The sequence below is a fragment of the Fragaria vesca genome, linkage group LG3 (assembly GCF_000184155.1).
Source record: "Fragaria vesca subsp. vesca linkage group LG3, FraVesHawaii_1.0, whole genome shotgun sequence".
In the NCBI taxonomy this organism is placed as follows: Eukaryota; Viridiplantae; Streptophyta; class Magnoliopsida; order Rosales; family Rosaceae; genus Fragaria; species Fragaria vesca.
In genome coordinates, this window is record NC_020493.1 from 1,414,206 (window position 1) to 1,437,030 (window position 22,825).

Sequence of the window (22,825 nt, forward strand, 5' to 3'; positions counted from 1 at the left end):
AATAGGTCGGGTTTTGAGACAGGCGAATCTGTATGAGTTTCATGAAGAGACAGATTGTGTGCCGTCAATCCAATGCTGCTTTTGGTGTTGGTATTCGGAAGCTTGCATTATCGGCTGCTGACCTGACGAGTGACTCGGAAGGCCAAGACTGGATCATCCAAGACAAGGACCTTCTCCGCAAGAGCCTGACCGAGTCGGGGACAGGGCTCCATGTTCTTGATTTGGTTAATCGCGCTTCTCTGGAAGCTGACCGGACCCTGTACAGTAAGTTGCTCAACAAATGTAGCCAGACGGGCCAACTTAAACAGGCCACCATTGTCCATGCTCACATGCTCACTTCCCAATTCAACAACGACCTTCCCATCCTCAACACCCTTCTCAACACCTACGTCAAGTGCGGCAGCTTGGACCACGCCCACCACCTGTTCGATGAAATGCCTCACCGGGATTTGGTCACCTGGACATCCTTGATCTCTGGCTATTCTCAACTCGATCGACCTCGGGAATCACTTGTTCTCTTTCCTCACATGCTTCGCCACGGTCTGGTGCCCAACCAGTTCACTCTGTCTAGCTTGTTGAAGGCTGCTGGTGCTGGGCCTGATCCTGATGATAGGCACGGCAGGCAGCTCCATGCCTATTGCTTCAAGTGCGGTTTTGATTCCAATGTCTATGTGGGCACTTCTCTTGTTGACATGTATGCTAGGTGTGGCCTTATGGACGACTCCCAGATCATCTTTGACGCCCTCCGCACCAAGAATGAGGTGTCTTGGAATGCTCTGATCGCCGGGCATGCTCGCAAGGGTCAAGGAGAGCATGCTCTGAGGTTGTTCTGGAATATGCTCCGGGGTGGATTCAAACCCACTCATTTCACTTATTCTAGTGTGTTTACTGTTTGTGCCAGTGCAGGGTCTATGGAGCAAGGTAAGTGGGTTCACTCCCATATGATCAAATCGGGTGTTAACCTTGTTGCTTTTGTTGGGAATACTCTTCTTGACATGTATGCCAAGTCAGGCAGCATCGAGGATGCTAGAAAGGTATTTGACCGGTTGGTTAAGCGTGACGTTGTTTCTTGGAATTCCATGCTTACTGGTTACGCCCAGCATGGGCTTGGGACGGAAACTGTGCAGCTGTTTGAAGAAATGCTTAGGATTGGAGTTCAACCTAATGATATATCATTCCTCTGTGTTCTTACTGCATGTAGCCATTCTCACCTTTTGGATGAAGGGCAGTACTATTTTCACTTGATGAGGAAAAAGTTCAAAATAGAACCACAAGTTTTCCATTATGTTACAATGGTTGATCTTCTTGGCCGAGCAGGTCTTCTTGATAGAGCTGACAAGTTCATAAGAGAAATGCCCACTGAACCCACTGCAGCTGTCTGGGGAGCCTTGCTAGGTGCTTGTAGAATGCACAACAACATCGACCTGGGTGCCTATGCTGCTAAGTGGGCTTTTGAGCTTGATCCTTCTGATTCAGGACCCTATATTATACTCGCTAATATGTACGCATCTGCTGGAAGATTGAATGATGCTGCAAAAGTCAGAAAGATGATGAAAGAGGGTGGGGTGAAAAAGGAACCTGCCTGTAGTTGGGTGGAGATTGAGAATGCAGTCCACATGTTTGTGGCCAACGATGATGCACACCCACAAAGAGCAGAGATATATAGGAGGTGGGAGATGATTAGCAAGAAGATAAAGGAGATTGGATACGTTCCGGACACTAGCCATGTACTCTTCTTTGTCGACCAGCAGGAGAGGGAATTCAAGTTGCAGTTTCACAGTGAGAAGATTGCACTCGCATTTGCGCTTCTTAACACTCCTCCTGGATCCACCATCCGGATCAAGAAGAACATCAGGGTTTGTGGTGATTGTCATTCAGCAATCAAATACGTCTCAAAGGTGGAAAGGCGAGAAATCATTGTGAGAGACACCAATCGGTTCCATCATTTTCGTGATGGCTCTTGTTCTTGTGGGGACTACTGGTAGTGTTAGTTTATGCACAGTTGCAACCTATAGTTTACATTCTTGTGTTCTGCCACAGGACGATTTTCTTTTTTGATACAAAGAGGGACTCAAGGCTTCTGCATACATCATGAATCAGTAGATGGTTATTTGTTCTTACTGGAAGCAACTTCACATACAAAGTAATGGCATATTATTGCCAGCAATGGATCTGATGTGCTATGCGATGGAATGAGGGGAAATGTCTGTCGAAATGCTTTAAATTATGAACATCGAGAACAGGCCATAAGACGACACAAAAGCTCAAATGCAACTTCTTCTCTCATATTTAAGATCATTGTTTATCTGGCCCATAAAGTGTCAGCCAACGGTGAGCTGCTAGCCAAGGAAGAGCCTTCATAAAGATGAGGAGGTATCATATCTTATGTTAAATTGTTAGTTTGTTGACTGACCACATTTTCTCGTCTCGTGAATATAATTGAGGCATGCACATTTATATATATCTTGAATACAGTGTGAGGACATGATGAGGCTGATTATATTACTTCTTGAACACAATAGATGATATATATACTTGTTATTTGTAAATCATACAGGTCGGGCATATAAAGGAGAGAGCAAAGAAACTTTAGGCTTCATGTAAAACGGTTACTAAAGTTTATGCAAAATATATACCATGACAGTGTTATCCAACATTGTGCTGCGTATTTCTCCCATATCCAAGAATCTTAACATGTATGAATGCAATGAATGGAGCTTCTGGCATGTTTTAATTGAAGGAAGAAAGAAAATGTTATATGGAAGTGTTAGTATGAGCCTTTTTGATCTGTTTAAGACTTGCAGGCTCCAAAACGAGCGTTTATATCTGTGGCTACCGGAGCATAGAAAATAAAATGCTGCTGTACTTTCTGGCCACAGCTATATGCTCGAGGGAGAGAAACAAGAAAACATTGTTAATGAATAAAATGGATCGGATGTTCGTTGTTTTGTTTCATAATCGAGTGGAATGGTAGGATTAAGGGTTGCATTATGACGTGGCAAAACAAAATAGGGACAAAACAGAGGGAGGAAGAAAGAGCAAAGAGCAAAGAGCAAAGAGAAAAAGAAGGGAATTGCCTGTGGTACTTGAAAACTTTGAAGAGAAAGGAATGGAGCGGAAAAAGAGGAACTAACACAACCCATCTGTTTGATTTCATTGCATTGTGAGAGAGATGGGCGGGTAAAAAGCGTGATGGAGGAGTGTGTATGCATGTGTGTGCGGTTGGAGACGTTTTAGCTTAAAATCGCATTGCGTGTGAGCAAATCATCATTCTTCCTTCTGCAGACGTTACATACGTTCTACACCAGCTCCAGATATATTATACCAACTCCTCTCCTCTGCCGCCCGCAGCCACCGCAATACACCTCTCTTACGGTACAGGTAGGTCATCGTCGAAACATAACTTGATCAATATGTAGCAGTTTAATTGGAACTCTAATGTTTCGATATTAAATCCATCATTGTTCAGAGTTCTTCCCCCAACACTGCCATCACATCAGGTTTCCTTGTTCTTTATGATATTCACTTCAGTTCAATCTTTGTTTCCGAAGCTCCAAATTTAAAGGTTCGCATGAGAATGTGCATCAGTTGTGAATTCATTCTCAGATTTCATTATACATATGCATATGCATTTAGTAGCAATGCTCTGTGTATATTGAAGCACTTGTCCTAGAAATTTATTAATATCCCCAACCATGATTTTGAGGATATCCTTCCCCATGTGTGAATTCAAATCCGTCTCGAAATTCTTTTGTATTTCTATATATATATATATATATATATATATTGATATTGTACTTAATGTGTGTCATTGCCTAGCTTGTTTAATTTTATGAGTACTTTTCTCTATAGACGGATTAAAGATCAGGGACAGACTGTACTAGATATATTGCAGAGATTGTTTGTATTGTTTATAACTATATATATATATATAGTATATGTATACACATCTCTATCAATCTGTGGACGATACATCAATGTAATTTTCTTTTTCTATTTTCATCAGCAGATCATCAGGAAATCGAAGGCTTCAATCAATATACATAGAAATATGGAGCATGAGCTGCGTGACAACAAGAAAACAATAAGAGAAGGAGGTGAAGACCATATGATTCGTTCAGAGAAGCATGCAAAGACCAATGAAGATTATTTAAATGGTATTTTTGATCTGAAAAATGAGGTCCATGAATATAAGTGCAACCACAGCGGTGACAGCAGCAACAGCAGTAGCATTACTGGTAATAGTTCTTGTAAGACATCATCGTCATCAGATTCCCAAGATTACTGTGACTTGGCATTGGGGGTATTTGATTTCCCATGGCTGAAAGATGGTGTAATCTCGAAATCAGATCAGGAGTACTGGAATTTTGAAGACGTCTTCTCATCACCCCTAGAATATGATCAGATTCACACAACAACCCTAAGTACTACTTCAGCTGGACCTCGTATTGAATTTTCTAATTTCAGCTGGCAATGTTTCTATGATGAGACTGATCCAGATAAACAGGTAGAATATCCAGAAGACAAGCCCAAGCTTGAGGAAGATGTGTGGCGTGCGCCCTCTTAATCAATTAATTTGAATCAAGAATATGATCATGGATTCATGTGTAGGAGAATGATCGATCAACATCTGCAGGGTACGGTGCAGAAAGTTAATCGTAGCTAGCTAGCTCCCTGCTCAATTGATCAGTCTCTCATCATGGGACTTGCCGATTTATAGTAGTTTGCATTGCTAAAATTTACAGCAGAAGGTTACTAGTTAAGGTAGTAGGTATTAATTTCTCCTGAAGCCTCTCTATGGACCGGTACTGATGTCGCCTTCTCGTGCATTCACCATGTCCATTTCATGTTATCGATTTGTCATCTCAACCATTCAAGGGTGGAAGTTTTTGAAGTAGCTTGGCTTAAGTGAAGATGGAAATCATTTTCAAATCTTTTACTCTTATAATCATTGCTAGCTTAGAGGATTCTGTTTCTTTTTTGTTCTCTGTGATTTAAGTTGTAAAGAGTTAGAAGAGTAAAAGTACTTGATTAGTATTTGTCAGCAATTGCCACTAAGGCCTCTTTTTGTTCCAAGTCTGGACTGTGAGAGTGTTTCTTACAGAAGTTTTTAGAAATATATGAACTTGATGTTCCTTGCCACCAGCTTAAAAGTTGAAACAATGACAAAAGCCAAGGCCAGTGATCAAACAGCTCATGTCAAAACCGTGAAGTGTTTTCTTTTTGTTGCCTTTTTACGTTAAATAAAGAAGTGTAGTAGTGAAGTGTAGTAAATAAAGCAGCACAACAAATGTTACAAATTTTGGGATTGATCATTGCATCACTCAAAACACGAATATGATACGAGTGGCTAAAATGAATAATAGAATTAGAACTTAGAAGTGTAACTGTGTAAGTGCTACTATTTCCCAGTGAAGGTAACGAGAGCTCACTCACTTACTCAGCGAAAGGGATGCTGTGCGCTGTGTGCCGACACTATTTGCTGTCCGTTGAGGTTTCAATAGCTACCTGCAGCCTCCACCATTCATTCATCCAATATGTACGTGTACGACTACCTACTCTTATTATTATCATGATGATTTCTCCCAGATAACTAAATAGAACTCATCGAAATGGAGCTTTAACTTTTATCCAAAAAAGAAAAGAAAAGTAGTTAATTTGCTTTGTTCAGAGTTGTTGAGGAGTTTGAGAGAGTAGAGTCGATTGAAGATAGATACAGCTGCAAGAGCAAAAGTGTGAGTTGGAGCCGTCAATCACGCGTGTCTCGATCTTGACACTGACGTGTACTCAACGCGGCCTTCCCGCGAGTCAAGTATATTTATGCAATGTTAGTTGTAATTGTAATTATATTCTGAAAAAAAAAATATATATATATATAATAATAACCAATATTACAAGCCGCGGTTGGGTTGTATTTTGTAGAATGATTCATTATCTATCCACATCGCAGCAGCAAAGGTGAGAGGGTTTGGTTCGGTAGAAATGGCAGTGATAACATAGATCTCCCTCTCTCTCTCTGCAATCCCAATTCTGAATCCATCCGGCGGTCAAGTGACAACTCTTCTGGGCTTCCTGAAAAGGGAAAGATGATGGTGAGGAATGTGGTTATGATCTTGCTGTTTGTTACAGTGATTGCTCCCATCATTCTTTACACCGATCGTCTTGGCTCCATCCACACCTCCTCTTCTTCTTCCTGTAAGTAAACCCACTTGTTCTTCATTATTTCTCATTTGGATTGCATTCTTCAATCTTCATTATTAAAGCCTTTCCTTTTATCTCAGCAGCCCAAGACGAATTTGTTGAAGATGTTACTGCTTTTGTAAGATGCTCTCCATTCTCCTTCATCTCTTTATTATTATTGCATTTTCTGAACTCAACATTACTCATCTCGCCTTTTAAATTTGCACGCAGCCTTTCAATGCTCATTCTGGCGGCCGTCTAAATCTGCTTCCCCAGGTTATTTGAGCTCCTTAACCTTAGCTTTTCTAGTGCCAGAGACATAAATAAATTACTTACTTTCTTCTTGCCCGTAGGAATTATCCACCCTTAAAGAACCCATTGGAGTCGTCTACTCCGACAACTCTACTGAATCATTTCCAGAGACAAAGGAGAGCCAAGCCAGCACCAATCACTCCCACCAAGGTACCCTCTAATTTCCTTTATTCTACCAATTCGTACCTGTAATCAACTTGGGTGTATGTTGTTGTTACTGATTATTTTTTGTGTTGGATGGGCAATCAGTATCAGCTAGAGTGTTGTCTACCACCACCAACGAACAAGATCTATCTCAAAAAGATAACCCTATCATTCAGGTCACTCAAACACTTGACCAAGGAAACCAACTTCTGGCGGCCGAGTCTGGTGCAAAAACAGCAACTTCTGAGAAGAAAACTGATAATGCTTCCCAGAATACGGTACAAATTATTATTATTTTTTGTTTTTCCTTCAATCTTTAGTTTCAGAGTCAGTTTGAATAACATATTGAATCCCTGGTCACTTGCTTTATGACTTTAACAGGACAGCTTCTTGTTATCTCACAATTGTAAAGCTATTCCTGGGTCTGATGCATGTTGGTTATGGTTATCACCTCCTGATCTAACAATAACTATTTTGGTGTTTTACATCTTGCACTACCCGGACTATGTTTATTCACAATTTCAAATGACTTCCCTTTATGAGTTGGGTTTTAAGATGTATAGACCAGTGCTATAATTCATGTAGTTGTTTATAAATGGTCCCTTTGGCAGACTTCTAATTTAAACATGTGAAATTTTCTGCAGTAAATAGTATCCATTTCTGTACTTGTTTCCAGTTCTAGTTCCTAAACTTAACTTAGTTATTTTCTTCTGTTTTTACCTGGAAATCAAGCTTAACCAGAAATCCACTCAGACCTCCATAAAGGTTGATCAAAGAGAATCTGTCAAAACTGTATCAGTAAAAAACATTCACGAAACAACTATTACGGATGGTCGAGTCAGACATCTGAAAGACCAGCTCATCAGGGCAAGGGTCTACCTATCTCTTCCAGCTGCAAGAAACAATCCCCAGTTCGCAAGGGAGATTCGACTGCGGATAAAGGAAGTTCAGCGAGCACTTGTGGATGCAAGCAAGGATTCTGACCTGCCAAGGAAGTATGTCTTCTTCTAACAGAAATTAGCATTTTTGTTTTCTAAAGTAGCATTTCTAGCTCATCCAAGTTTGTCAAACCTTCTCCTTATGATTATGATTGTTTTATTACTCTTCTGACTCAACACTGAATCTTTGTATATTTCCACCTCCATCTACCCCCTTATCTTTCTTTCCTTGTTTTGTTTAATTCATCTGGAATATGGTTTGAATTGATGCAGTGCGAATGATAGGTTGAAGGCAATGGAACAGACATTGGCTAAAGGAAAGCAGATTCAAGATGACTGTGCTGCTATGGTGAAAAAGCTTCGAGCTATGCTCCATTCGATGGACGAGCAACTCCGGGTCCACAAGAAGCAGACTATGTTCTTAACGCAATTAACAGCGAAAACAGTTCCTAAGGGACTTCACTGTCTTCCCTTGCGCCTCACCACTGAATACTATTCCTTAAATTCTTCTCAAATGAACTTTCCTAATCAGGAGAGATTAGAAGATCCCCTGATGTACCACTATGCAATCTTCTCAGACAACGTATTGGCGACGGCAGTTGTCGTAAACTCAACTGTTACACATGCGAAGGTATCTTCTCCCTTGCTGCCCAGCACCAATCAACTATCTTCCGTCCAAGTCTTGGACCTTAAATTGCTGTTCACATCTCTAACTGATCAACTTCTTGGTATCTTGGCAGGACCCTGCAAAACATGTTTTCCACATTGTCACTGACAGGCTAAATTATGCTGCGATGAGAATGTGGTTTTTGGTAAATCCACCTGGCCAAGCCACTATTCAGGTTCAAAATATTGAAGAATTTACATGGTTGAATTCAAGTTACAGTCCTGTCCTGAAGCAATTGGGTTCTGCCTCCATGATAGATTATTACTTTAGGACTCATCGCTCCAGTTCTGATTCAAATTTGAAGTTCCGAAACCCAAAGTACTTGTCTATCCTGAACCATCTCCGGTTTTACCTCCCGGAAATCTTCCCGAAGCTCAACAAAGTGTTGTTCTTGGATGATGATATAGTTGTGCGGAAGGATCTTACAGGTCTCTGGTCCCTTGATTTGAAGGGAAATGTTAATGGGGCCGTAGAGACTTGTGGAGAAAGCTTCCATCGCTTTGACCGGTATCTTAACTTTTCAAATCCTCTCATCTCAAAGAATTTTGACCCTCATGCTTGTGGATGGGCATATGGAATGAATGTCTTTGATTTGGAGCAATGGAAGAAGCAAAACATCACAGAGGTGTACCACAGATGGCAGAAGCTGGTAAGTTTGATGGTTTGATGTTTTTCTGTTTCCTTGCATCGATTGGCTCGACTGCTTCATTTCCTTAAAAATTACTGCATGTGCAACTAAATTCTAATTCTTGAACGGAAACTAGCTGATTATGGAGACTCCTTAGCTTCATTTCCTTGCATCGATTGGCTCGACTGCTTCATTTCCTTAAAAATTACTGCATGTGCAACTAAATTCTAATTCTTGAATGGAAACTAGCTGATTCTGGAGACTCCTTAGCTCTTATTCAATAATAACATGATCAGGAAATGGGGGTTTGAGTCATAGTCTTATAGACTTCTGTTCTGGAGACTGGACATAGGCATAATGTCAGATCAAAATTTTCATCCCTCTTAAGATACATTCATGTTTCCATACCTTACCGGCCTTTGTTTTGTTTCCTTTCTCTTTGTGAACCAAGTTTATTTTTGTGTGTGCAGAATCATGATAGACAGTTATGGAAGTTGGGAACGCTGCCACCTGGTCTCATAACTTTTTGGAAACACACATATCCACTTGATCGCTCGTGGCATGTGCTGGGCCTTGGTTATAACCCTAGTGTAAGCCAGAAGGAGATTGATCGAGCAGCTGTTATACACTATAATGGCAACATGAAACCATGGCTGGAGATAGGCATACCCAAATACAGAAGTTACTGGGCAAAGTATGTTGATTACGATCATAAGTATATGAGAGAATGCAACATCAATCCATAAATGGGTCTTATGGTAGTTGGAAGTTTTTGCACAATACCTTCTAGGCCGAGACCATAAATTGTGACAGGTTTTCCTCTAGCTCCCTCTGTAGACATTTCTTTTTGTTCTGGAGTAACAAGCTCTGAAGCTTCATTCTTTCTGTATACATGTTGATTTTTTTTTTCCTGGCTCGTCGCTCTTTCCTACTTATTGGACTCGAGTTATGATTATAGAAATCCGTAGAATTCACTTTGTCTTGTAAATCTTTTCTCTATATATAGTTAGTGTATTGTACTTGTTCTCCTTGTATCTTGCATAGATGTTATGATCTCTTGTAGAGCATTCTTGTTCATGTCCTTTGTAACGTGTACATACATGCAGCTCCGTATTGGTATGCTACATAAGTTGATTGCATATTTTGGATGAGTATTACCGGATTGACATATTATGTTTTGTTGTTGGATGGAATAGACGTTATTTTACTTCAATCAGTGTTTTAAGTGTAGTAATAATAGCTTGTTGCAATGGTGCTAATTGTGAAATTAATTAAGCTTAATCATACTATCATAGGCATAGGCAGCTGCATATTATTAAGAAATGGGAGGGGGGCGATGTCATACACCTAATCGTTTTAAGCATAATATGCGAGTGGTTGGGGGTGGGACTTGTAGAAGTGGAGGTTGAGCACCGGGGGATAATGATGATGGCATGGCCTCTTATTATGCTATGAAATATGAATGCTGCTGGTGAGCGGTGATCGACAGCCTGTTCCGTGATTATTATTTTCATGGTTCAGCAATTTGTTGTCTACTGTCTAGTGTGTACTGGAATACCACGATTAAGAAACACGGTGGCCACGCATTCACGTGGTGGTTGTCATAGGGGGCCATCCATTACCCAGCGACGTTGATTTTATGCTTTGTCTTCTACTACCACAGCCCGGAATCTTCGTCGGTGTGACAGAAAAAGAAAAGCCTAGATCATTAGACAAAGGTAAGAGTGGTAATGGTAAAAAAATGCATATGTAGAAAGAGGGAGCGGGGAAGGAGGAACAATCATTTCACTTGGGCACATTAGGTGGGCAGGTGGCTATGCAACCTCCCATGAAAATGTATCAGACATTTGAGAAGAGAAATGGATAGAAAGTAAGAATCGTTTATGCCGATATCCGGTGAACTCGTATCGGTTTGATCGGAATGTATCCTTTATCCGTATTCCTCAGGACAGAAATCGTATGTCTTTATGCATCGATATGAATGAGCCAAGGTCGCTCTCCTTGATTGCTTCACCGGATCAACTTGCTTATAATGCAGCCAGAGGAAAACAATTGAAACAAAATAAGAAAATGGTAAAATCCTATCATCTCGCAACTCTATCCTTGTTTCAATGCTTCTTCTTCTTGTTCGTAGCAATACCATCACCATGTGCTGCTACCAAGCCATTGAAGCCAACTAAGCTTGTAGACGCTGTTTGTCGCAAAACTAATTCGAGTTACTCCTTCTGTGTGGAGTCTCTCTACAGCGACCCTCGGACTCCAACTGCTGACAGCTACGTGCTCGCCTACATCTCCTTCGGGTTAGCGTACCTCAATGCCTCCGCCACCCAACACCATGTTGCTCGCCTGCTTAACAACAAGACACAAGGAGGGCACCAACTACAACAACTTGGAACCTGTCACCGTGATTATAACAAGGCTGTTTCTGCATTGCAACTCGCTTACAATGACCTCAATTCCGAGACTTTCTTTGAGCTTGCAGATTTGGCGGGTGTTGCTTCTCTTGCTGCCGAGGATTGCCAAGCTGCTTTCAATACCACTTTTTCCCCTCTCACCAACATGAATCGTGATCTCAAGGATCTCTGCAAAATCTGTGTAGTTGTCTCTAACCTCTTCACTGGACTTACTTTGTAATGAGACTATACTACTGTACGTAGAATGCAATAGTGAATGTTGATATGACAAGACAGAGGCTGCTCTTCTTACATTTATGCTTACCTGTATCCAACGAGATTTCAGTCTAACATTCTCTACGACTCTCTGCTTATGCCAAATACAAGCAGATAATTAAACCCCATAAATAAACTGTAAGGAAAGATTTTCAACGTATCGAAACATCATAAGAGTGAGGAATATGCCATGTGCACTAGTTTCTAGTGGATGACTAGATCTATTATGTTATCCTTTGCTTTCCTTCCCCGACGGCTTCCCGCCGTAATTCAAACCTTACGACAGTTCAATTCTTGTGCTCAGGTGGAGCCAAATGACTTGAATTCGAATTCGATCGAAGCCGGTCCAGACCTGAGTTGTTCGTATACGTATAGCTGTAACTGTGAGATAACAAAGTTGGGCCGCTGTGGCAAAGTGAAAGATGCAAGGCACCTGTTCGACGATATGCCTCAACCAGATGCCGTCTCTTATGCGTCCATGATCAATGTTTACTTAAAGAACCATGATCTCCCCAGTGCAGAGAGGCTCTTTCAGGCGATGCCCACCTCTAATATTGTCGCTGAATCTGCAATGATTAGTGGATATGCCAAGGCCGGCCGTATTGGTGACGCTCGTCACGTTTTTGATCGCATGGAAAACAGAAATGTGTATTCTTGGACCAGCCTGATATCCGGGTATTTCAGTTGCGGACAAGTTGACGAGGCCCGTCGGCTTTTTGGTCATATGCCTGTAAAAAATGTGGTGTCCTGGACTACTATGATTCTGGGTTACGCGCGCAACGACGTGGTTGATGAAGCGCGCCATGTGTTTAACCTTATGCCCGAAAGGAACACCGTCTCATGGACAGTTATGATCAAGGCTCTTATTGATAATGATCAATTTGATGAGGCACTTAGCCTCTTCAATGATATGCCACAGCGCAACCTGTATTCTTGGAACATCATAATCTTGGGTCTTCTTATTGCAAATAGAGCAAGTGAAGCCATCAAACTCTTCGATTCAATGCCTTGCAGGAATGCAATTTCTTGGACTACTATGGTTACGGGTCTGGCACACAACAACATGGCTCAACTTGCAAGGGAGTACTTTGATCGCATGCCTAACAAAGATGTAGCTGCCTGGAATGCTATGATTGCAGCATATGTTGACCAAGGCCTTGTGGCAGAAGCCGCTGAGCTGTTCAGTTTGATGCACGAAAGGAATGTTGTTACTTGGAATCTGATGATTGATGGTTATACCAAAAGTGGATCAAAAGAAGAAGCCTTAAAGCACCTAATTCTGATGCTTCGATTTTGCTTCAGACCTAATGGGACTACAATGGCTAGTGTGTTGAGCTCATGCGAGGGCATGATGGAGCTAATGCAATCTCATGCACTGGTCCTATTACATGGGTTTGAGCATGACACTGTGGTTGTGAATACACTAGTTACTATGTATTCCAGAAATGGGGATGTTACTTCTGCTAGGTTTGTTTTTGATCATCTTAGGGAAAAGGATATGGCATCATGGAATGCAATGGTGTCAGCGTATTCAAATAACGGGTATGGTCACCATGCATTGCAGGTCTTTGCTCACATGTTAAGATCAGGAACCAAGCCAGATGAAATTACTTTTGTTGGAGTCTTGTCGGCTTGTAGCCATGCTGGTCTTGTCAACAAAGGTCAAAGGGTTTTCAATTCAATGAACCATGTCTACGATATAGAACCAAAGGCTCAGCATTATTCCTGCCTTGTAGATATATTAGGCCGAGCAGGACTAGTGGATGAGGCTACAAAGGTAGTACGCATGATGCCTGCTTCTGAGAAGGATGCTGCTGTTCTAGGAGCATTGCTTGGTGCTTATAGGTTCCATGGAGATATTAGAATGGCAAGTCTTATCGGGGAGGCGCTTCAAGAGTTAGAGCCAGGTAGCGCCGGGGGGTATGTACTCTTAGCTACCATCTATGCTGCACGTGGAAAATGGGATGAATTTGCTCGAGTAAGAAAAAAGATGAAGGAGAGGAAAGTGAACAAGGTTCCTGGTTTTAGTCAAATACAAGTGAAGGGCAGGAGTCATGTATTCTATGCAAGGGACAGATCTCATCCTCAAGCTGCTGAGATTTGGGGACTGCTACAAGAGAAGCTCCTACCACACATGTGGGAGATGAGATACTCAAAGTATCGATCACCAGAACAGGAATTGAATTAATCAATTTTACTAACCATGTAAATTGAGAAGATGAACATCAGAGAGGCTTAAATTAATTGTACAACCGAGTAACAGACTAATGTAATCATATTTGCTTGTGGTTATCAGACAATTAGTTGATTCATGAATCACGATTCCCTTTAAATTTTCAGTGGCTCATGCATGTTTATCTGTGATCTGCTCTAATAATATACGTACGTGAATGATGAAGTACTTTCTGAGGCTTTTCGAACCACTCCATCTATTTGTTCAAGCTGCACCACACTGAACTCTTTTTGGCCTAGGAAAGCGCGGGCTCAAACTCCCTGGTTTGAAGAACCAAAGCAGAAGGTAACAAAACACAGCTAGCTAGTTGTATCAAGGCACAGGCCGGGTATATGATCATGCATGCATCTCTGACTAATTAAGGTTATCAACCTACCTAGCTATAGTATTGCTGAATTATTGGAAGATGCCAAAGGTTGACCAAACAATGATAGGGGGGAATCTTTGAGCAAAGAGATCGATATGGCAAGATCGATGAAGATGACGGACTAACAGCAATGATAACATCGACCCTGCTATCATACATTGATACCGGAAAAAAAAAACAAAAACAAAAACAAAAACCATAATAGTAATGACATTGATAAGACAAAAATGATCGAGCAGTCCTTGTAATTAGACCTACAGGCCGTCCACTTTATCTGTATAATATACAAAATCCGATTGAACACTTTGTAAGTTAATGGATTTGATGGACCAAGCTAGTCAAATGCCCGATGGAAGAATATCTGCATTCAAACATAGTTGTGCTTTGCAGGCTAGCAAGTAGAGAGGTACTGTGGACACCAGCAACCTTCCTTTGCTCTTTTCCTTCTTTTCATGCACAAGATAGATAAGCACATATCGCTGCAAATTGAAGCTTTCTCACCACATGTCAGTCACAATAGTTCCCTTTAGACTTTCAGTCGTTTTCCAAATTAAAGGGGAATTTTGTACATTCAGGGTTTTGATCTGAAAATTTGAAATGATCACCTGGAATATATGGAATGCAGGGGAAGAAAAGCATTGCTTGGCGCCAACCATTTGCTTTTTCTGCCGGCCCATCCCATATGCGAATATGCGATGACAATAATATTTAGAATACATCCCAAACCGGCAACGTTCTTTCCTATTTTTTGAAACTTTCCAAATTCAAGTCCAGTCTAACGGTTCTTTTCTGTCTTCCAATACCTTGTTTTTTCATACCATGAGATTGGTGTTCCCACTGTAATTTTCGTTTCTGTAAGTTGGATTACCAAAACAATGGGGTTCTAATAAGGACCATCTTCTTATTAAGGACCAGATAAATATTTTTTCATTTAATGGTTTATTACACCCATTTTTCAAGCATATTTTTCCATCTCAATGGTACATATAAATAGATCACTTCAACCACCACATGTGGTCGAGTTGGTAAGAGCCTAGGTGTGGAACCCCATACCTAAGTTCGAATCTCAGCCGACGCTAACTGGAGTTAAATCCCAATTTATTTTTTGTGGCTTAGAGGGAAGGAAGCGTTCTGACATAATCCCTCGGCGCAGATTAGTCTCTAGGCCTGAAAAGCCTTTGAGGATACCGTCGTTGAAAACTACTCAAAAAAAAAAAAAAATAAGATCACTTATATAAATTTTCAGCTAAATTAGTAATCGTTAAGAGATCGAACTAAATCAAATTAATAGACGATCTAAATCTGTCAAACATGAACCGTTTAAGTTTATAATTGGTAAATCATATTTATGAATGGCTTAATGATTTTTAATTTAAATAAAAGTTTGTAGAGATGATCTACCCATATATATCTACAAACTAGACTGTCGAGATGTGAATATGAGATCGAAAAATAGGTGAAATAAAACTAGTAGCGAAGTAGTTTTTATCTTTTTTTTAGATATATTTTTAAATAAGAAATATGTTTGATTAAAAAAAGAAAAAAGTAAAGAGAATCCAGAACTAGATACGAGGGTGTGAGGAAGAAGTTGACACTTGAAATCAAACGAGGGAGGCAGTGAGCTGGGAAATAAAAACAAAAAGTAAAAACAATTAGATAAAGAAAAAAAAGGAAGTGGTTTGGAAAAGAAAAGAGAAGAAAAGTAGGAAACCATTGAAAAAGTAGTCCGTGGGAATATAATAAGTGGAGTGCGTTTGAGGCGGACAGGAGAGAGAGACGAGTCGAGTGGCTCTGGGATAGAGAGCAAACCATTTCATTTCATCTCTCTCTTGTTCCATGAAGAAACAACTGCGAGCGATTGAGAAAGCAAGCAAGCAAGCAAGGAAAGGGATCTGATCGATCCGACGACCATGGGAGGAGGAGCATCGTCAAAACTGAGAAAAGCGGCCAAGAAGATGGCGGTGGCAGCTGCAAATGCATGTGGTGGTTCCTTCTCCTCCTCCAGGAGGAAGCCTCTTGTGGACCCCATCGTCTTCTTCGATCCTGCCTCTGCCTCCGTCAGTGTCTTCTTCTTCTTGCACTATTCATTTCCTCTCCTCTCTTTTTTTAACACGTTGTTGTTTGATTTTATATTTACAGATCTCAGGTTCTTCGGCTGTGTCTCCTGCTAACTCAGCAGCAGAAGAAAAATGCGTTGCGAACCAAACGGAATCTGCACTCACCAATTCTAACAATGTGCCTTCTTCTAATAAGGTAACCTCAACATACCACCCACTTCTGTTTCTTCTTCTGCCTCCTCTGTTTTTTCCTGCAACAATATGCTTCACTTCACTTACTTTTACGCCGCTCCTTCTATCTAAGTTTTGTTTCAATTCCACTGTAAACACTTGGAAACCATTTTCATACTATTCCTTCTTGCGGAATCAGTTTCACACAATCTAGTTATGGAATGTTGTAACATGTATATGAATTCTCCTAAAAAATAAACATGTATATGAATTACTTGCAAGTGTTAAACAATTGAACTGCAGCATTACGTAAGATTTATCAGAGGTTCCATATCCACTGTAGCATTACATAAGATTTATCAGTCGTTTATTTACAACTCTGTTTTTAGTTGCATAGCTACGAATAGTAACTTTATACTAAGATTTATGCTGCAGCATTAGGTGTACTCCTACTTATATATGCAATTCCAAGAATATTGCTCAGCAGTCTTCTAAACCTTTTATTTGTTGATTCGTGTGGCAGAATTTGTGTGCAATATGTCTAGACCCTCTGAGTTACCATAGCAAGGGAAAGAGCTCGGGGCAAGCTATATTCACGGCCCAGTGCTCCCATGCATTCCACTTTGCCTGCATCTCCTCCAATGTCCGCCATGGTAGTGTCACCTGCCCCATCTGTCGTGCCCATTGGACTCAGCTGCCACGCAATCTGAACCCACCTGGTGGTTCCCTCTCTTCTTGCAACCCAACTGATCCCATCCTCCAGATCCTTGATGACTCTATAGCCACTTTCCGTATCCACAGGCGCTCTTTCCTGCGCTCTGCTCGCTATGATGATGATGACCCAATTGAGCCTCCTGATCACATGCCTAATTTCCCCCGTCTCCAATTCTCACTAGCACCCTTACCACCTAGTACTCCACCCCATAGCTTTCAACCGTCCTGGTGTGCCACACACCCATATCATCCACCCCCACATCACCTGAGCTATAGCTCCTCCATATCATTGTTACAATCACCAACCGGGCTAAAGTCCTATAACACTATGTATGCCTCTTCGGACAGAGCTTATCTTTCGGTGAAATTGTCACAGCAGCGAGCAACTGATTTGGTCTTGGTTGCTAGCCCCAATGGACCACACTTGAGGCTTCTCAAGCAGTGCATGGCGTTGGTGGTTTTCTCCCTTAGACCTATTGATCGTTTGGCCATTGTTACCTACTCATCAGCTGCTGCTCGTGTCTTCCCTCTAAGACGCATGACATCTTATGGGAAGCGAACAGCCCAGCAGGTTATTGACCGCCTGTTCTATATGGGGCAAGCAGATGCAGTGGAAGGGCTCAAGAAAGGGATCAAGATACTTCAAGATCGTGTATACAAGAATCAAGATTCGCGTATCCTGCATCTTTCTGACACCCCAACTCGATCCTACCATGCTGCTCTCAATATGGACGTACCCATTCCAGTGCATCGTTTTCATGTAGGATTTGGAGTTGGCACTTCAAATGGTTTTATCATGCATGAATTTGAAGAGTTCCTCCGAAGACTCATAGGTGGTGTCGTTAGAGATATCCAGTTGAGGATCAACACAACAGGGGAAGCCAGCAGTAGGATCGTAAGAATAGGAGAGCTAAGAAACGGAGAAGAAAGGAAAATCTTAGTTGACTTGAGAGTTTGTGGACATATTTGTGTGGGATACAGCTACATTGAGGATGGTGAGATTGACGAACCTATCACAACAGGGGAAACTGTGGTGAGCATAGGTGATGATAAAAGTAATATCAATTTAGATGAAGCAGCTTCGGCTGGGTCGGGGACTAGTGGTCCAATTATTGGTGGGAGGCCTAGTAGTGCAGACAGTTGGGACTACCATGATCCGTACATGGCTAGAAGATGGGCCAAACATCTGCATGGCTACAGGCTTTGAATCAAATCCATTTCCAACAACAAAACACCTTCACATTAGTAGATATATACACTAATCAATCAATCATCGGCCTGCGTACTATAGGTAGTCTAGGATTTTGTGAGATTTTTGCAAGAACACTTATAATTGAAGGGAGATAATATTCACAACACTAGGTTTACTTTCCATTTCGAGCTTTTTACTTCTTAACTGCAACCTGCTCACTACTATACTGTATTTTTGGGTCAATTATGTGCAGTCTTGTGGTATAAGAGCATCTCCGATGACTCTTTTTATATAACAACTTCAGGAGCTTTCTCATATTAATTAACAACTCAGATAATACAACAAGTATATTTTAAGCACACCTCTTACATATAAAGTGAACATTTTTAATGAGGACTCTTAAGTTAAGGACTAGCTGATGATTTTTCAGCTTATCCCATTTTTTGATCTTATGTTCATATCTTAACTGTTCAGTTTATAGGTATTTATAAGTGGATTATTTTTGTAAATTTTTAGCCATAATGAAATCGTTAAGGCATTCATAAGTTTGATTTACTAATTATGAATTTGAACGGTTCATGTTTGACAGATTTAGTTCGTCCATTAATTTGATCTAATTTGTTACCTTAACGATCATCGATTCGACTGAAAATTTATATGAATGATCTAATCATATAGACCTAAAAACTGAACATATGATGCCAATATGTGATCGAAAAATATATTTTTTAAACCTTAAACTAAAAAATCCTCAATTAATTCTCATTATAGAGCCCTTCACTAGAAGGGCTTCTTACATATAAAAATGAAAATATTTATGCTACCGGATCAAACAGTAATGAAAGCTCAAATTTTCTTTTTTCATTTTTAGATTTCGATGTTTTCATGAATTGCGATGTCTTGGTGATGGACTCGGCAGGGTTAAATGGTGCCGTTGACTGGAATTGCGTTTTGCCTTGTGGAATGTGGATGAGTAAAAGAGGGCGTTGGTAATGGAGTGGGTTTATGCTTTGCAAAGAGAAACTGGAGAAAAGAGTGCAGAAATGGACAAATCTCCGAAAAGCGTCTAGAAATTAATCTTGAAGCTCTCTCTCTCACACACACCACCGTCTACAGCAGATGTTTCCGAGATTGGTGCAGCCTCCTCCGCTGGAAGGAATTGAAGACATGCACAGAGCAGACCCTTGCCTCGTCTTGACTTCCGATCCCAAACCCCGTCTCCGCTGGACTGCTGACCTTCACGACCGATTTGTCGATGCAGTCACTCAGCTTGGTGGCGCCGCTAGTCTGTTCCTTTTCCCTCAATCTATTTCCTGTTTATCTGAGTCTTCAAATTCCACCAGCACGCTAGGATTATTAGATCCCTTTCACTCATCTGTTCCATCTAGCTTTGTCCTTCCTGTATGGTCTTGTTATTCTTTCTCTGCCTACTTTGAATTTGAGCTGCTTTGAGTTGGGTGGCTGATAATTGTTGCCAAATAGTTTCCTTTTGAATCTTCATGCTACACAGTAGTCTGACCGAGGCTTGGATTTTTTGCAGAAGCTACACCCAAGGCCATTATGCGAACAATGAATGTCAAGGGGCTCACACTTTTTCATTTAAAGAGTCATCTGCAGGTTTCTTTTTGTTATTGAATTATCATCATGATTTGTTCTATGCTCAACCACTTGTTTGGGCTTACTGCTTCACATTGCATTGCAGAAATACAGGCTAGGTAAGCAATCGGGAAAGGATATGGATGAGGTATCCAAGGATGGTAGGTTTTGCTTAAACCCTTTCTTTGTGCCCAAGTTTGTATCGTTAGATACTTAGATTGGTTTTATATAGGTGCACAAAGGTTAAACTTGTTCCTATAGTACTTTATTTTGTTCCTTCCTTCTTTGAGAGAAGAGGGTTCCAACTTGGGATATCATTCAACATCTCTGCAATACCAACAAACCTATAGCTGGTGGGGGTAAACCTATAGCTTGTTCGGGAATGACCTAACAATATATATCAAGCACACATGATCCCTCAAATTAAGTCCGACCTGAACACAAAGATTTTTATGTATGCAGAAAGAAAGATACATATAGTAACCTGCCCTGGACCTTGAAAATAAATGGAGATTGGGCATGAATACAATATTAGAAAGAGAATTCCAGAAGTTTATGCCATGAAAAAATAGCCAATAATTTAGCCCTAACAACCCCCAGCACCTATGAGACTGATAATATACAACTCAGTGTAAGCTGGAAAACTACAATTGCAGAATTTCAAACTGAAGAACTCTGAGATCATATTAAATTTTTCCTTAGAAGCTTAAATTGTAAGGGTGTGGTAAAAATTCTTCATGCTCTAATAGTTGGGTGCAAAAACAGTAGCTTATCTCTCTCTTACTCATCTGAAAACAACTTTTTGTGCTCAAGTACATCATAATATGCAATGGAGACTAATCATATGTCATTAAGTATCTATTTTAAAGCCATGTGCGAGGTGTCTTTATGAAATTTTATGCCTGATTATTTGTGCCACTCATTGTGAGGATTGTCAGCTTCATACCTTCTTGAAAGCCCTGGTACTGGTAATTCTTCACCAAATTTGCCTACTTCCGATATGAATGAGTAAGCGAGTTTACATCCTTTCTTTATAACTTTTGTTTTTATGATGAATAGATTGTCATTTTGCATTAAAATGTTTGGTTTTACCAAATATCAACTTTAGGGGTTATGAAGTCAAAGAGGCATTACGAGTGCAAATGGAAGTACAAAGTAAACTGCATGTGCAAGTTGAGGTATAATAACATATCATGTAGGTTGAAGTTAAATGCATATGTGTTTTCGTATTTTGTATTCCCTGCTTTTGGATTCCTTGCACAACAAAGTGTTTGATAGTGGTGACCTTGTTTGCAGTAGTCTCTGGATTCTCTTTAGATAGTTGACAAATTTGAACCGTAATCTTTCAGTGTATCTACCTGGCTTGTGACTTTGCTTTCGATACAGCGTTTCACAACTTCCCTTGCTTAGGATATAATTAATTGATAGTTCAAAGTGTTAAGTTCACCATCTTCTAGGAAGTTTGAACTTCTGGACTTGATATCTGCATCATGCTACCTAATATTCTTACTATATTCCTGTAGGCTGAGAAGCACTTGCAGATTCGCCAGGATGCAGAGCGAAGATATATGGCCATGCTTGAGAGAGCTTGTAAGATGCTTGCTGATCAATTTATTGGAGGTTCAGTCATTGATACTGATGGCCATAAATGTCAAGTATTGGGGAATAAGAATCCAAAAAGTTCCTCCCTCGACCCACTTGGCTTCTACTCGTTACAATCCACAGATGTGGCTGGAGTTCACGGTCAGGAAGAAGTGCTAACTAGTTTCCAACCCCAAAGGGCTGATTGCTCCACTGAAAGCTGCCTCACATCACATGAGAGTCCTGGAGGGCTAACTTTGGAAGGATCTCCAGGTGGTGGGAAAACAAGAATGCTGAGCTTGGAGTCGGCAACTGCATCTTTAATTTGGGGTGAAGCGAAGGTGAGAACCCAAGTTGAGGCTCATGGAATGACTAGGTATGCTATATAGGGTCGAAGCATGTGTTTGAATGGTTGATCATCTCGTGATCAGAAGCAGATCCTTTTGTTCACTCTGTGCATTACAACCTTAAAAATGTAAAATTTTCAGTCTCTTCCTGTCCGTCTAGTTGGCAGGAATTGGAAGTAGTGGCAACTAGGTCTCCAACCCCAAACTGTAAATTCAACATACTAGGGGCTTAAGTACCAGAACTAATTGCTTCTTATTTTGCAAGTCATGTGGCTGAAAACTTGATGCAGTATCTTCCATTACGTATTATAGTGCAGTCTTGAAAACCATAGGATCCTCTCATATCAACTTTTGCATGAATATGATCGTTCAGTAGCGAACTTTCGTAATTTGCCGATAAAGTAATGTTAGCCATACAGGCCAGCCTATGTTGTTGAATTCAGCCTCTATCCTGCGTAGTGTAAACTTGCACTTGGGAGGCTTCTGGAAGCTAAGATTTCAACCCGCATTTTCAGACTTCTCTTCCTTGCTGCAATTGCAAGACATTCTTCTGATACTCTCCCCAAACATGAGCATGAGGGTTCCATACCTGGATCTTACCAACTCGATCATCTATGGCGGTTGTTGCAGATCAATAGGTGCATTAGGTCTTCCTTCTCTTTCTTTTTGTTTCAAAATGTATTATGGGAATGGGGAAAAATTTGCACTTCTCATTTTACAATCCACACTGAATCTTTCTTTATTTTTCTTTTTTTAGCCGGTAGCATTTGATATGATGGCATAAGTCTTCTTTTATAAGTGTGATCTTTCTTTATTTTTCTCTTTTTAGCCAGTGGCATAAGTCTTCTTTTATAAGTGTGAGGTTGTGAGTTCGACAGATTCAAAAAAAAAAAAAATTAAATAAGTAGTACAAATTCAATTCCCTATCGGAAATTGTCAATAAACAGAGTCTTGAATTAGAGTTATTCAAAAATTGAGGGACGTGGTTGTACGAAAAAAAAAAGTTTGAGGGACGTGGAAATACAAATA

The 22,825-nt window shown here is 40.6% G+C and overlaps 7 protein-coding genes across 9 annotated transcripts; all 7 read left to right on the top strand.

Annotated features, from left to right (window-relative positions):
* Positions 1-32: 32 nt before the first annotated feature.
* On the top strand, positions 33-2,741 carry LOC101294640 (pentatricopeptide repeat-containing protein At3g24000, mitochondrial-like). The gene has a single exon (XM_004295290.1). It carries the CDS (start codon positions 33-35, stop codon positions 1,983-1,985), a length of 1,953 nt encoding a protein of 650 aa, XP_004295338.1. The 3' UTR covers positions 1,986-2,741.
* A 428-nt stretch (positions 2,742-3,169) lies between these two features.
* LOC101307283 lies at positions 3,170-4,574 on the top strand. Its single transcript, XM_004293374.1, has 2 exons — positions 3,170-3,381; positions 4,010-4,574. The coding sequence occupies exon 2, from the start codon at positions 4,052-4,054 to the stop codon at positions 4,565-4,567; it is 516 nt and encodes a 171-aa protein (XP_004293422.1). The 5' UTR covers positions 3,170-3,381; positions 4,010-4,051; the 3' UTR covers positions 4,568-4,574.
* A 1,394-nt stretch (positions 4,575-5,968) lies between these two features.
* Positions 5,969-10,082, top strand: LOC101307568 (probable galacturonosyltransferase 4-like). Its single transcript, XM_004293375.1, has 9 exons — positions 5,969-6,195; positions 6,264-6,319; positions 6,412-6,456; positions 6,534-6,642; positions 6,742-6,914; positions 7,369-7,631; positions 7,848-8,205; positions 8,315-8,890; positions 9,340-10,082. The coding sequence occupies exons 1-9, from the start codon at positions 6,087-6,089 to the stop codon at positions 9,613-9,615; spliced, it is 1,965 nt and encodes a 654-aa protein (XP_004293423.1). The 5' UTR covers positions 5,969-6,086; the 3' UTR covers positions 9,616-10,082.
* Positions 10,083-10,784: 702 nt separating this feature from the next.
* Positions 10,785-11,557, top strand: LOC101307866 (cell wall / vacuolar inhibitor of fructosidase 2-like). Its single transcript, XM_004293376.1, has one exon. It carries the CDS (start codon positions 10,829-10,831, stop codon positions 11,501-11,503), a length of 675 nt encoding a protein of 224 aa, XP_004293424.1. The 5' UTR covers positions 10,785-10,828; the 3' UTR covers positions 11,504-11,557.
* Positions 11,558-11,764: 207 nt separating this feature from the next.
* Positions 11,765-13,851, top strand: LOC101294926 (pentatricopeptide repeat-containing protein At4g02750-like). The gene has a single exon (XM_004295291.1). It carries the CDS (start codon positions 11,765-11,767, stop codon positions 13,724-13,726), a length of 1,962 nt encoding a protein of 653 aa, XP_004295339.1. The 3' UTR covers positions 13,727-13,851.
* Positions 13,852-16,000: 2,149 nt separating this feature from the next.
* Positions 16,001-18,434, top strand: LOC101308157. Of its 2 annotated transcripts, XM_004293378.1 has the most exons (3): positions 16,011-16,195; positions 16,278-16,391; positions 16,890-18,434. In XM_004293378.1, exons 1-3 carry the CDS (start codon positions 16,049-16,051, stop codon positions 18,285-18,287), a joined length of 1,659 nt encoding a protein of 552 aa, XP_004293426.1. In that variant the 5' UTR covers positions 16,011-16,048; the 3' UTR covers positions 18,288-18,434. The 2 variants fall into 2 exon arrangements, with proteins under 2 accessions (XP_004293425.1, XP_004293426.1); XM_004293377.1 differs by having other exon boundaries at positions 16,001-16,391.
* A 761-nt stretch (positions 18,435-19,195) lies between these two features.
* Positions 19,196-22,228, top strand: LOC101308645 (myb family transcription factor APL-like). 2 transcript variants are annotated; one of them, XM_004293379.1, is made up of 6 exons: positions 19,196-19,557; positions 19,813-19,889; positions 19,975-20,029; positions 20,798-20,876; positions 20,977-21,046; positions 21,392-22,228. In XM_004293379.1, exons 1-6 carry the CDS (start codon positions 19,392-19,394, stop codon positions 21,836-21,838), a joined length of 894 nt encoding a protein of 297 aa, XP_004293427.1. In that variant the 5' UTR covers positions 19,196-19,391; the 3' UTR covers positions 21,839-22,228. The 2 variants fall into 2 exon arrangements, with proteins under 2 accessions (XP_004293427.1, XP_004293428.1); XM_004293380.1 differs by having other exon boundaries at positions 19,975-19,987; positions 20,807-20,876.
* The last annotated feature ends 597 nt before the right edge of the window (positions 22,229-22,825 follow it).